The sequence below is a fragment of the Tachypleus tridentatus genome, chromosome 13, assembly GCF_004210375.1.
Source record: "Tachypleus tridentatus isolate NWPU-2018 chromosome 13, ASM421037v1, whole genome shotgun sequence".
Taxonomy (NCBI): domain Eukaryota; kingdom Metazoa; phylum Arthropoda; class Merostomata; order Xiphosura; family Limulidae; genus Tachypleus; species Tachypleus tridentatus.
This window is the reverse complement of record NC_134837.1, coordinates 49231166-49246270: the sequence shown is the minus strand read 5'-3', so window position 1 is coordinate 49246270 and position 15105 is coordinate 49231166. Positions and strand designations below refer to the sequence as shown.

At 30.9% G+C, this 15105-nt stretch overlaps 1 protein-coding gene across 8 annotated transcripts in view; it reads right to left on the bottom strand.

Annotated features, from left to right (window-relative positions):
* LOC143240260 (uncharacterized) overlaps positions 1-15105 on the bottom strand; it is a 76080-nt gene that overhangs the window by 3972 nt on the left and 57003 nt on the right. For 6 of the 8 annotated variants that reach the window (XM_076482426.1, XM_076482421.1, XM_076482420.1 and 3 more), the window contains 4 exons: positions 14685-14782; positions 6030-6174; positions 2626-2728; positions 1218-1329 (listed from right to left, as the gene is read on the bottom strand). In XM_076482426.1, coding sequence (XP_076338541.1) covers positions 1218-1329; positions 2626-2728; positions 6030-6174; positions 14685-14782 — 458 coding nt within the window. Of the gene's footprint in view, positions 1-1217; positions 1330-2625; positions 2729-6029; positions 6180-14684; positions 14783-15105 lie in introns of all 8 variants that reach the window. The other 2 variants (XM_076482424.1, XM_076482425.1) reach the window with 1 other exon arrangement.

The following is a 15105-nucleotide window of genomic DNA, read 5'->3' as shown; positions in this document are numbered from 1 at the left end:
TAATTCCTGTATCAACTGTTGTCTGCTCTGTGGTCTGTGGTAACTTCTCTTCAGAAGACACTATGGCCTAGCTTATCCCACATGTTCAATGGAGTTGAGGTCAGATGAGTACTGTGGCCTTGGAATTATGTCATCTTCTTTTTCATGGAGACAGTGTGGACTGGCATTGTCCTGCTGCAAAACAGTGACATTACGGTGATCTCTGAGGAAGGGAACTACATGGGGTGGTAAGCTGCTGTTGATTTTGCATTGTACATTCAAGTTGCCCTAGATGATTACCAGAGATGTCGTGTGATAGCCTGAAATGCCTCTCCATACTATGACACTAGGACCACCTCATCAATTGACCTGTCTGATGCAGTGGTTGGTATAACATTCATCCCTCTTCTCCAGACACGTTAATATCTGCTAGTCCTGCCACTACAAAAATGAAACTTGTCAGTAAAAAGAACAATGTTATAGTCTCTTATGCTACCTAAACCCCAGCAGTCTGGTTTGGCAACATGCCATTGTGAGGTCTGGGCCCTTGACAGATATATGTGTGTCAAGTCCTTTATGACTTAGGTAATGATGTACAGTTGGACAACTTATATGGTGATCAAGTAGTCCTGGTGAACCACATGCAATCTGGAATCTGTCACATAGGTGTATCAGATGAATGGGTTTATCTTAACACAGTATAGACAGGAGTATCATTCAATGATAGTTCAAGTGGTATCACAAAGTTTTGGCTTACCCTATGTTTCAATAAGAATAACCAGTAGCGTTTATATAATTTGTCATTCCGGTTAAATCAGACATTACCCAAAAAGTTCATAACATTGAATTTAAAAAGTCGAGTAGGTGATCTTGCCTTGAACAGTTTAGAAAGAAAGTCTGTTCCAGTAAAAGTGACTAATCCTATGTCTATAAAGCAAGTACACAAACACTGTTTTTGTTTGTGAATTAACAGATTGTTTATCTGTATTATTACAATGTTTTGAGTATTTTGCTTTGTTAAATTCACTTATTGAAAGGTGCATTACTTCTTTACTACTTCACAATAAATAACTTGTTGGAGCTCCTCTTATTAGGTGGACTTGTTTCATCCTTCTAGAGTTTAATCAGTTTTACTTGAACATAACTAGTACGAGTTCTTTCCTGAAAAAACAAATTTTTAAAGCTGAAAAAAATGGTGATAGAACTAAAAATTTATAACAATGAATATATATGTTTACCTTTTTGGTATTACGGACAAGAAAGGTGTACTGGACTTTTCTGTGTAATACACAACTTTTGTAACTCTGCTTCTGTCACTGAAGAGTTCATCTTGTATTTGGTTACAAGAAACTGCAAGAGATTCATGAATAAATAGTTATACTGTGTTTAAAAATATTATTTAGAGAGCAAATTATTCTGAATGTATATTTTTAATGGAAATACATGAATAATAAGTAAATTGCATATATTATAACACTGAAAATAGCAAATACACTGCAACTAGATGGTAAAGATATAATATTCAAGATACTTGAGTGTTTATGTTATCACCAAAAGGAAGCTTTTAAGGTTTTACAAGGAATGATAGTTATAAATAGAACTTCAGGTAAATATTTATGCATTACATTTGTTGTAATAATTTACTAAAATATGAAGATTGTATTAAAGATTTTTATTGTTTCCTTCAGATAATAGTTTTGAACTTCAATATAATCTCTTGCCAGATAATTTGGATTAAATCCTGCAACACCAGTTAATAAAAAGCAACAAATAATTTTGCAAATTTGAACAAAATTACCAAAAAGACCTGCTGAATTTTCAACAGAATTAACTACCCATTTCATAGAATTTTAAGTGTTAACTTTCTTGTAGTTATGATAATGTTTTTTTTATAATATATTAGTTTTATAATTACATGATATATGGTATATTCGACACTAATATGTAATGTTAACTCAAAAAATATTCCAGGTGACTACACAACGTTTTTAAACTGTAGCATAAACACCAAGTGTTTTAGTCTAAAAACGTTGTTAGAAATCTGACAATAAAGTGAAAACTGTGCACAGTTTCTTGTTCTACTACTGCAAAAAGAGCTGTTTAAAGAAACATTAGCAACTTAAATCTTCATCACTAATAAAACACACACAAATGGTATAATTTGCATCTAAAGACAAAAATCAAAACAAAATTATAGTTTATACGTGACGCCACAGCAGCTTTGTTGAACATTTTTTAGAGCTGAATAATAACTAACTGAGAAAGGAGAGTGTAGTAAAGTAAGACAATGGGAACAAAGGGTAATATGTATGTATAAAATGGAATTATCTGCTTTAATAGCACAGGTACTAGGTACAGCTGCTTTATTTTTAAACTATCAATCACAGGACTTTGACTGGCTCTTTGAAATAAGCAATTGGATTAACTGTTACTTTTGTAATGTGTGTCTGCAGCTGAAAGAGTAGAATGTAATCCTGCAGCATTACATCTCAAAAACTGAACTCGTCAATCCACAGACTGAGATACTAACCATGATATCATGCTCAGCTCTTATTATATGTGTGTGTGTATGTATGCATGATAAAATTAAAACAGGCATTCAAAAGGTAAAAAAATGTCAACTACTATACAGACATTGTGTCTTACCTTGGGGATCATTGTGGATGACTTCATCATTTGAATATTGGGAGCTACGTCCAGAGGTATTATGAGACTCACCATTATGGTGTTTTGACATTTGTGGATTTATCTAAGTTAGACAAAACTCATAAATAATGTTTTAACTTTTAAACTGGAAACTAACTTAAATAATAATCAAATCTCATAAGCTTAGATGATCAGAAGAAATTGGTTATAAATCACATTTTTAAAATTTACTTTTACCCATCAACATGATCAGTTTTATTATCTTGATCAAAAACAGAAATGCATACATTGTATATAAACTAAAAATGAATAAAATGTGAATTACTCAACAAATTAATAAGAGCGAGTTCTTTTCTTTTTACTTACATTTTGAAAAATAGAAAATGTAAAACTACATTACTTTTCAGTTAGTTCTTATTGTATTTCCAATGTTTTCCTTTGGCCTTTATTATTAGAAATATAGCATTTTTCAAAACCTACACCATGCTCAGAAAAATAAAGTTCACATGTAATTTTAAATACTTTTTGCCTTTGAATAATGAAAATAGACATGTAAAGATAGTATAGTGCTTAAAAAATCTAAACTAAAAATAACATTAGGTGAAAAGATTTTTTTTTTTTTTTTACAAATAAATACTAACATGTTAACTCGATAATTTTATGCAGAATCAATTCACAGTTAGAGTACTATATATTAGACTAACATCCTGTTTTTCTCAAGGGGAGAAAGTATTAATTTTAATTTAGAAGAATAATAGCTCCGACTTTTATTATAGTACTGTATTAAGTAAATTATGGCCTCCTAGAAAACAGTTCTTCCTGAATTAATTATTTATGTAAATAGAATAACTTTATGGTATAGCAAAAGGAAATCAGATTACCATGATTTCATCATTCCATGAAGAATATAAATACACCAAAAAAAATATAAGTTCTGTAAAAGTTTACTTAGCATATATAAATAACACAGGATACTTAAACTGATAAATGATTACACTACACAGAAAAGCATTTGAAAATGAGATTTATCATAATTATTCAAACATAAATGAAATTCTATCAAACTAGTGTCACAACTGATAAAACTAAAGTAACTTAGCATAAAACCATTTAATTATAAAAATGTTTCTTATTTGGTTTCCAGTCAATTCAATTTAAGATCCTTCCTGTTTAACAATTTTATCACTATAAATGTTATTTTATATGTATATATATACCCAGTTTTGTCTTATAATGAGTAAAGGGTACAAAATGTTTATTTAATGCTGACTCAAATATGAAATCACTGTTCAAATTTGTCTATGATATACATATACAAACATAAAACCACAAACTAGTTCTGTGTCAAATCTTTAGATCAATGTGCATTTTGGTACTTTCTAAGGAAATATATTAGTCTTACATTGCTTCTATTGCATCTATTTAATGATCTCATAACTTAAATAAAGATAAATTAATGACATTATTATCTAATTACAAGTTTCTCAAACATTGGTAAAAACATTGATATGTGGAGCTTATCATAAATAGATTTTTTTCTACAAAAAATATTGTCAAGTGTATATTTTACAGGTATGATTCATCAAGATATAAATTTATTTATAATTTTATTATGGAGCAAGTACAATCGTATAAGAAGACTGCAATCAGAATCTAAGTACTAAACATTTATAGAAACTCTTAAAACATAAACAAAAAAAAGAAGAATGATAAAGTATTGTAATGTCAAGTTGTATAACAAGCAACAATTATAGCCCTACACTACACTCACCAATAGTTTTAAAGGATATTATAATATAAAATTGTATGAACTCTGTGTTGATTCTACCTCAGTACTTTTAGGATTTTTATTTCAGCTTTTTGACATGAAACATTCCATATTATTTCTTTGTATGGGTATCTATGTTACAACTGTTTTAAAGGCTAAAAAATTAATGGAACTGTTTTGAGAAAATCTCTTGCAGTTTCACCAGTTCTTCTGGTGTTGCCAACTCTTACTTTTAACTTATTACAATAATCTGAAGTACCATCACAACCTCACAGAATCATAAGAAAAAGATGAATACACTTCACTCATGATATCCAGAATTCTTGTTATTTATTTTTAAGAGTTTAGGTTTAGTCTACGTCTTAATTGATCATGTATTTATACAAATAACACTTTCCTAAACCATAATTTATTAACACCACAAAAGTATCATGACTACCTTGATGTTAAGACTAACCAGTTTTACACATTAAGCCTAACAAACCTTAATGAATATAAAACAGTGCTCATAACCCAGTTAATAAAAAAAAGAACAGACACAAAGTTAAACTGGATACCCCTGAAGTTTTCCCCACCCTTTAATGATGCAATTTATAACACGATAGATGATTATATGACACATGATATCCAAGGTTACTACTGCCTATTCAAGCTAGTAGCCAACTACAATACACATCCATTACATATCACATAATTCAAATGTCGCAACAAAATATTCTAATGGTAATGTCACACTGATAATATACACATCATTACTATCAGCATTACACAATAAACCAGTCATATGTAAGGTGAGGGTAACTATTAAGTTAGCATACGATTCCAAAACAATTCATTAACATCAAGTGAATGGGGATAGGTGGAGAGTTCAACTACTGATAAAGATTATTTTCATTTGTCTCTAGCTGAAAGTCCATAAAGAATTGGGTATGATAGTATAAAATATTTAATGAGGCACTTTATCATGTACACAGTAAAGGTCTTACATCACAAGCTAGATATATTAGGACTTAATATATTAGAAATGTGACTGCAATATTGTTTTCTAACACCAATTAACATGAATTAGATATTTGACTATTAATTAGCCTTATAGTTATGAAATATGTATTATTACAATAATTTATATATATATATAAATTATTGTAATAATACATATATATTAAAGCTGGATAATCAGTGGAATTATCTAATCAATTATTCTTGTACAGTTAAAAGAATAAAAAAACTAACTATCAGAAACACTTATTTGATTAAATGGTTATATTTGTGAGTCATGCAGTATTTGATTAAGATAACCAAACTGATTTAATTGTAATTATGATTAATCAGTTACTTCACATGACAGTAATAGGTGTAATAATGCTAAGATAATAAATTATATTGATAAATTAATCACTCATATCCAGTAGACATCATATAATGTAAGAGATGTATAACCCCACACAATAATTAAGCTTACTATTATACTCTTAGCTGTGCTAATGAAATTAATGCATTTTTTACTGGCTGAAGTCTGATACTCATATTGTACTTTTGAATATAAAAACATCAAATATTTTCTGTAAATAAGTAAGGATGGAAATATACCAGTGTAGTTTACATATATACATTACAAGTGAGATTAAATTCTTACTTGAGCTTCTTCTAGAGCATTAACCCTTTCTAACAAGGATGCTAGACTCTGTTCGATAGTATCTAGTGTATGTTGATATGGGTCAGTAGATGCAAAACACTCTCTCAAACAGGAAATAGCTTCTTTCACCACCTTTAGTTCTTTTCTGTGCTATACAGCAAAAGACAACTTTTTTTTTTACAGCATTCACTTATTAACCTACAGATCATATTTACAATTCATTTGATTATTTTAACTGTGAATATCTTCAAATTCAGCCCTAAAATACATAATGACAATTAGTTCGAATCACCTTTGTTTATACTGTGATATCAAAGTAAGTAACTAAGAATCAGTTCTAAATATGCATTTTGAGAAAGTAACAACAGTTTCCAAAGTACTACTTCAATAACAGCTTTCGGGACTCGTGCATTTCCAGTTTGAAGAAATTAACTGGAAAACTTTTTTGGTTCAATAAGAAAGTACACTATTTTAATAAATACACAAATGTAGTATATGAGAGCTTTTAATCATTTCATATGAAGCAGTCACATGTCCAGCTCTTACACTGACTAATATAACTCCTAATATGAATATTTTCAGTGATTACTCCTTTTCTTTTCCATTAAGCATCAATGTAAGGTAAATCATAGATTATAAAGATTTGGTTATGATACACTTAAATGTTTCAAAGCTTTATATAAATTGTACAGAAAACCAACTTGAGGTGGATTTCTAGACTGTACTGGAAGGCACTTAAATCTCAAGCTTTGGATTTTAGGTTAATTAAAATATATATCTACCACACTGTGAAATTTTCACTGAATTAAAGTTCAGAGTTAAATTGCTTGATTAATTCATTTGTACATGACCACTGTTGAAAGAAAAAATTACTACCATTGATAACTTTGCACATACCCCAGAATGTCATAGTTCCTAGTCAAAATAATATTTAAAAACAATCTACACCAAACATGTGACACATGCTCACATACTTCCAAGAACTACCAAATAAATATATTTTAAATAGCTTTTGTTAAACAGTAGAGATTGAGTTTTCAAACTTCTAGCCATAGTTTTAATCATATTAAGAATCAATAAAGTAAAATTTTCACACCAACACAACTCTAAGTAAAAAGAAACTCCAAGGCTGGGCCTTCAATCCAAAATCTTTGGCTAATAGAGCCAAAGTTCTACCAACTAAGCTATCCATAAATACAAATTGTTCCACTTTCCTTTGAGCCAAATGACTTTTTAACAGGAACATTGTGTATTCTTGAATAGCTCAGTTGGTAAAGCATTGGGACTCGTTACCCAAAGATCTTAGGTTCAAGGCTCAGCCCTGGGATATTTTTTTTCACTTACAACAATGTTATCTGTCTATGATCATTAGTTGTATAAACTCTTGACATACTGGATATTATATCTTTCATCAGTCATCTTAACTTCATTATAATATAGTAAAAATCACACAATATAGTGGATGAATTGTATGATGAACATCACTTCATAATCTGGAAAGCAAGGACTGACACTTACTTTCAGTTATTGATCTTTCAACCACAACACCATCCTAGCTGTATTAATCCCTGTCACACTGTTCAGGAGGCCATCATTGGTGGTTAAACCAAGTACTAGATCTGTATCTCACCCTCAAGAACCAGTCCTTAATTCTTTATCTAGCTCCACATTGATACATTCATTCTTTCATCTTCTTATCATACCTTTTTTATCATATGGCAGCCTATCCCATATGTTGATGTGTAAACTAGAACATGTTAACTAAGACAGACCTCCACATTCTCATGGGCACTGTGGGTCATCAACTCTAGGATAAAATCCATAACTCATGTCTACATGGAGCAGTACCTTCCACCTCAACATGAACATATTAGACAAGCAACCTAACCTCATTATGGTACATATTCATTCTAGTTTGACTGTGATTAACACTTAGTAAGCATATGTATTGCAGTTTGTATTACCCACTCTACTGAATCAATAGAGTGAAGATGATAATTTAGTTTCTTCTCTACATCTAACACTTTAAACAGTTCTGGAAACAAATGGCTGTTGAAATCAATTACCTTATCCTTGTGGATTTCTTCAGATGTTATACTAATGTATCATTTATGTGCATCCGTTATTTTCCTCAGTTTGAACTGTTAGGTTTTATTTTGATGTATAAGAAATGCCCATACTAGACTTAGATCCTACAGTTACTTCTTCCAAAGTTTCTGTAGTGTTAATCATGGCATCTATTCATTCATGGAACTTCAAACTGCATGGACAGTTGTTGCTATGGCACAAATTATTTTAACTTCCACACAGTGTCCAAGGTCTGGATTTCAATCAACAGACAGCGTCTCACCTTGCTATGAAATAAATCATTGGCATTTCTGCGTTGTGTACCCAGCACGCAATCTGCTCTGGAGTTTTTTTAAAGTTCATTAACTATTTCAGTATTGTATGGTCCACTTGGTCACAAGCAAATGCTAATCTTCCATATCGCTATTGTAGCAGAATCTATGGAGATTCCAACTCCACCCACAAATTGATTGAGAAGTTCAACTTCTGTGCACATGAACAAATATTCTTATAGTTATATTTTGAATCCTACTTTTTCTTTATCCATTAGAATACCATGGATAAATATTTAAGTGAGGTTGTGCAACTGCTGTTCAACCTAATTGATCACCTAGTCATACAAAACACTGCATATTCAGTTGAAAAGACAATAATTTTCTATTATTACATAGAGTATTTAGTGTTTGCACAATCTTCAATCTGTGAAGTCAGATGTGTTGGTACCTGGACAAGTGCTTTTGAATATGCATAATGGATGTAATCCTGCAATGCTCTTGACCTCAGTTACTTCTACTTGACTTACCATGCTAATGACCATTCCAGCAGCAAACAAGATAATCAGTAACACAATTGTAGAACATAAAAAAAAACTACTATTCTTCCTTTGAGAGAGAACTGCTTGAGTTAATACTCCTTGCTTTTTGGTCAAAAACAGCTTATTCCATGTGAGGGCTCTAATACAATGTTACATGGCCCTCACATTGTAGACTTTATCCAGAATAAACCATGAAACCAATTTTTTGGATGAAGATACTATAATTTCCTCTAAAATACACTTGCACATTGCACTATTCTCGAGCCCAGTATAGCCAGCATCAGATAACTCTTCTAAGATGAACAAATAAGCTCCACAGTACATCCATCTTAAAGAAACTAATGCTAAAACTGAGAAGCTGATTACTATTTTTCTTTTTGGAGCAATTCTTCCTATACACAGTCAGACATTAACCTCTGTATTAATAACTACTTTTCTACTTTTTGCCAAAATAAAGTTAGCATTGACTAGCAAGAATGGTGGTTTTTCTCAGAATATCAAATATACTAAAATATATATTAGTGTTCTGGTCATTCCTGTGTCAACCAGAAACTCTCTCTCTTTCCATTGTATTCTAACAGGCACTTATAAAAACCCACCCAGCCCCAACAGAACTGGGCTGACAACCAAACCTTTCAGTTGAAACTGTTTGTTGCACTCCCTAGTCAATGGCAAGACCTGACATGTGCTCTGTTACTTTCTTGGAGCTGTAATGGCAGTTTTCACTGCTTTTGCCTACTCCTGCATCTGCTGAGGTGTTGGTTGACACCAACTACCTTGTTTAGATTGATGTTCAGGAAGGTTTGAATATTTTGCTCAAACGTGACCCAATGCTTCATGCAAAGTAAATGCTTGACTCCTCTTTTCTAATAGGGCATCTGAGCAGATTCATCACTAGCATCTAAAGCATAGGATGATAAAGACGACTCTGTGTGGTTAGTTAAACCTCAGCTGAGTTTGAGCTTGGCATACTGAAGGTACCCGAATAAGACTACCTTTATACATTATTGCTACTGAAACTGCCTCAGTAATGGTAAGGTTTTTCACACCCAGATGGTTCATTGTCTGGGTAGCCTTTCCACAAACTTATTGATAAGGACATATCACAATCTGCTAAAGCTATTGCAGGGTAAACTCTATTGTGCCAATAATGTAGACCATATCCATTAGCATGTCCTGGTGGATTCCTGGATTTTCCATCTGATCAAACCTTTGGTGCAACTTAGTAATGACTGTTTAACAGTCCCAAAGTGGTACATATTTCAAGTGTTCAAAGGACTCTTGGACCAGACCAACTAGAATGAAGATAAGGCATTGTGTGGTCTCTTCTTAAGATCAGCCATTCCAAAGTGTAGCAATGAACTATTAGCAGTTCATGTGTCAGCTCTGCAAGACCCTAGGGTCCTCCATAATTAATGATCAATCTAGAAGCAAACCTTCCAGCCCTTGAGAGGTTCACCATCTTAACCATCTGATGCCTGTACCTGTTCTCACCATTTTCAGAAGCCTTTAACCAAAACTTGGATGGGATTATTCTGGATCATAAAGGTTTGACAATCCAATACAGATCCTACTCTGATTAAGACTCACCAGACACCACATTACTTAGACAACACTCAATCAACCTTGCTTTCCTTGCACTGAGTTTGATCCTCAAGGAAAAGCTTGAATAGCTGTTCTAGGTGCATCTGACAGCAGTAGGTCTCCTTCCTGAATCATGGGCTGAAATAAGATTGAAGTCCTGGACCTTTGAAGCATCAGCAAAAGCCCAATCTCCAGAAAAGGACTTCACCTAGAACTGGCAATTCTCCAATTCAACTATCTTCACTTAGTGACTTGGTTGTAAGTCTTCTTAGCTGTAAGAGATCCTATTTCTGTAGCTAAAACACTTCTTAACTTTGTGTTACACAAAAGTAGGAGTATTGAGATATCCTATCATTAAAGCACTAAAATTTTCTCCATCTAATATATTTTGTGGTATTTTCAGGTAAAAACTGATTTTTCTTAAAAGTTATAAGAAAAAGTGCAGAATAAAGGGATATTTCAATAAGATATTTATTAGAGTATTTTTGAATTTTCATGAAACTAACCAAATAAAAAAAACTGTACCAAATATAAGACACAGTGATCAATTTTTATCATTAATAACACTAATACAAATATAGCATGTGTACTTTCTCTCAGGCAGTTGCTTTTATTGGATTTAAGCTTGGTAATAACTTCAACTAGACTGACTTAATTGAAATCATGTACCAGAATGATTAAACCTAATATTGTTTTGACAACACAGTAGTGTTAGACTTACCAAGTGTAATTAGCACTGACAACATTCTCATTTGTCACTCTCATTCAAACATAAGGAAGTTGTAACCTTGAGACATCACCCGACTTATTATTGGAGAACAATGCTGTCTATTTTCAGAATTTGTCTTTCACCTTGTATATGTGCTGGTTTCACATAATAAATTTTGTTCTAATATAGTGTTATATGTAGATGGAATATAAAACTAATTTTCTCAAGCTCAAGTTTCTTTAGTAAAAATTTTAAACCCTTCCTTTGTTAACAGTAATAATCTCCAAAGGTTGATCTGTAATGTTACCTAATTTTTATTATATACCTTTATAAGTTTTTAATAGTGTGTAAAAAGTTAAATATATAGTAAAGAAACTGTTCTTTATACTGTGCACATTATTTTGACTGTGTTTTTGAGAATAAGTAAACATATATCTTCTTGAACTTTCAATTACTGAGGAAATCTATCTCACTGCTCTAGGTTTAACTCAGTTTCATGTAAATGTACCACAATGCCAATTTTGGATTATGTAATGGTTTAACTTTTTCCACACAGAATCAGTGGATTATACAAACTTTGTAAACATCAAACAATCATGAGTTTCCACATTATAACTTTGATATGGTTTTTAGTAAACATTAAAAATATTTTGTGGACACACACACACATATATAATCAATTTTTAATTAAGTATTTTTACTAAAGATTTGCCCACAAATACATGAGGTCAAAGTGTTGACTCGTCCAAGTGCAAAGTGATTTTCATGTCAAGATTAAAACATACTTTTTGCTTCATAATTTTCAAATTTCATTTTCACAATCTTTAAAAACCTTTTAGATAAATATCAAACCTTTTAGTAAAACTTAATATTTCTTCTGTCATTTTTTCTATGCAGACTCAGTCAATTTGACCACTCTTGCAACCATACCATAAACAAAATTATTAGGTTAAATAAGATTACATTAGGTATGATAATGAAAAATAAGAAGAAATATATTATTTTTATAACAATAAATAAAAAGATACATGAAAAACAACAAACAATACAGTAATTACATTTCACCAACGTTTTTTGCTATCAGTTGCTAATTAAATACATAGTAAAGAAACTGTTCTTCATCCTATGCACATTATTTTGACTGTGTTTGAGTATAAGTAAACAGATATCTTCTTGAACTTTCTATTACTGAGCAGATCTAGTTAGTTAAAGTATACGTATAGGAACACAGAATAACAGCAAATATGAAACAAACAATGTCCTATAATTAAAGTAATTTAACCAGCTTTCTAACTAAAGCACAAATACCTTAAATTATTTCCCTTTGCATTCCATCTAAACATTGCAAAAGAAATTTTGAAACTGATGATGAAACAGCTGAAAATCCATGTACTAAAAACAATATAGCATTATACATCATTCAGAATATTAAAATTTTATCTTTCTATTGCTCATAAATGATATAATAAAAATGTCAGAAAGAATTACTGAGAATCTGTGGAAGAAAGGATGAAAAAGGTGGAAGTTGCAAGTGGGTCTTGATTTTCTAATTTATGTTACCTCAAACAAAAAAGACTGAACACTGAAAATGAGCCTTTACCTCAGTAATATTTATACCATAAATAGTAATTTATGTTAAACTCAGTGTGTCATAAAGGGATGCTTAAAAAATTGGTGAATGGGCAAAAAATGTTGTGATCAAATTTAATTCTCAAACAAAGGGAAATTGGGGATTTATTTAATACTTTTAAAATTACAAAATTAAAACTTGTATAATATCAAGAATTGATTTATTAACTATATTTTGGTGCCAAATCTATTTGAATACAGTGATAATGAAATATGTAATTAAGTTGTTAATGCAACTCTAAGAGGTATACATTCACTCTGACCTACCCACAGCAACACGGTTATGGGTTGTGATTTCTGTGTCACATGGTTTTTAATGGGAAAGATAAAGTTAACAAATTCCTCAACCAGAGCACAGGTTTAAAGTTACTTGGTTTAATCTAAAATTAAGTGTTGGTTTGAGATTAAACCTAAAATATAGAGGATAAGAAAGTGTGAACATACTATACATTTTTATCTTCTTGCATTATCATAGTATATATATTCTGAATTTTGTTTGTTTTGTAGATGTGTAGATTTCACACAACAAAGTAAAAAAATCCATTAAAACTATATCTTTCTAGCTGCCTTTGTTTCTTTGTTGTTCTCTAATAGATAATTCCTATTTCTTTTTTCTTCACATAATTATTCTTTCCCACCATTTCAAATTAAGAATAGATTTATAAACATCAGCAATTAAGTACTTAATCACATTGTTAGAAACAAGAATCAAAACAAACCTTTAAGGAACCTCATTAATAACATTATTATAACTGGAGAAGTTATTCTTTTGTTTTCTACTCTCAAATATCCCACTATATTAGTTAAAAAATAACCTTTGATGTGACTCTTCACAAAAAATTACTTGGAAAGTTAATATATAAAATAGATGCAATGATGCTTTTACCTAATTTATTTGGTCTGTTCTATACTTACACAAAAATGCAAAATTACTGGATATGATGTAACATGTGAACATCAATAATAGCGAATGATGTGTAAAAGTGACAGCAATTTGAAAGTTAATTGCAATTTGTATGTTTATATATTTTACACATTTGGTCTAGTGTAAAGCAAATGTCTTCAACATATTGTAATGCATATATAAATACAAAAGTTGAGCAGATTGTCCCTCCTCACATTCAGAAACATAACTTGTATTCGAGTGTTATAATTCGTAATACTTTATACCAACAAAATGCTTTACAAACTATATAACAAGCAAAGTAGGTATACAAATATTAAAAAACATGAACGATTATCATATTAAATTAGATAATTTAGTGAAACTGCAAGTAACTTATTCAAGTTTAGCACAAGTAAGAAATTCTGGAAAGAATACTTAGGAACCTGGGTCTTGCTCAGGTAATAACAATAGAATAATTTTTTAAAAAATCCTCCAACAACCTGATAAACAAGTACATAATTCTTAGTTAAATGGTGAATATAGTAAAAATATGATTCTCTCTTTAGACTGTGAACTTAAACATGTGAAGCCTCTTTTAGTACTGTAAATAACAAAATAATAAAAACAAAGTTTTTCAGACTGGATAAACTTATTAATGTTAAACACTCACCATGCTTTGGGATATTCTACCACCAGTGTCAACGCAAGATCTATTTCAACTTCATCTTTATTACACCAGCCAGAGACTGCTTTGTTATCAAACTTTCTACATTTTCTTTAAATCAAACTAATAATTGATATGCAGGTAGTAAATAAATCTTAAATTGGGTTGGGTAATTTAAAACCCAAAAGATTTTTGAATGTTTGTGCCAATCTATAGTTATTATTTCAGTTTACATAAAAGGTGAGGGTTTTATATTCACAGTACAGACAGGACTTTACAAAATAATCTTTATGTATACCTACCTACTCACCTCTATTCTGACAGAAATAGGTAGTTCTAAACTTTGTTCCAACTCATATATCTTCTTTTCCTGATCTGCCAGTCTGGCTGTTAGAAGTATCTGAAAATTTGACTACAATATTTTAAAAGTACTGAATTCTGTGCCATTTATTTAGATTTCATGGCTGATCTACATTAAGTATCATTTATTATTATAATTTTAAGTTAATAAATCAAACCAGTAACTGACTCTTGATGATGAGAAACCCACCTGAAATAAAAATGTATCTCAGAATGGCTGGTGTGAGTATTAACACTTTTTTTGGTAAGGAGAGAACAACATTTTGACCTTTCTCTCCTTATCAAAAAATGTGTTAATACCCATTAAGATACAGTAACTGACTACAATACCATCCATGTACACATATTTATAGATCCATTTTA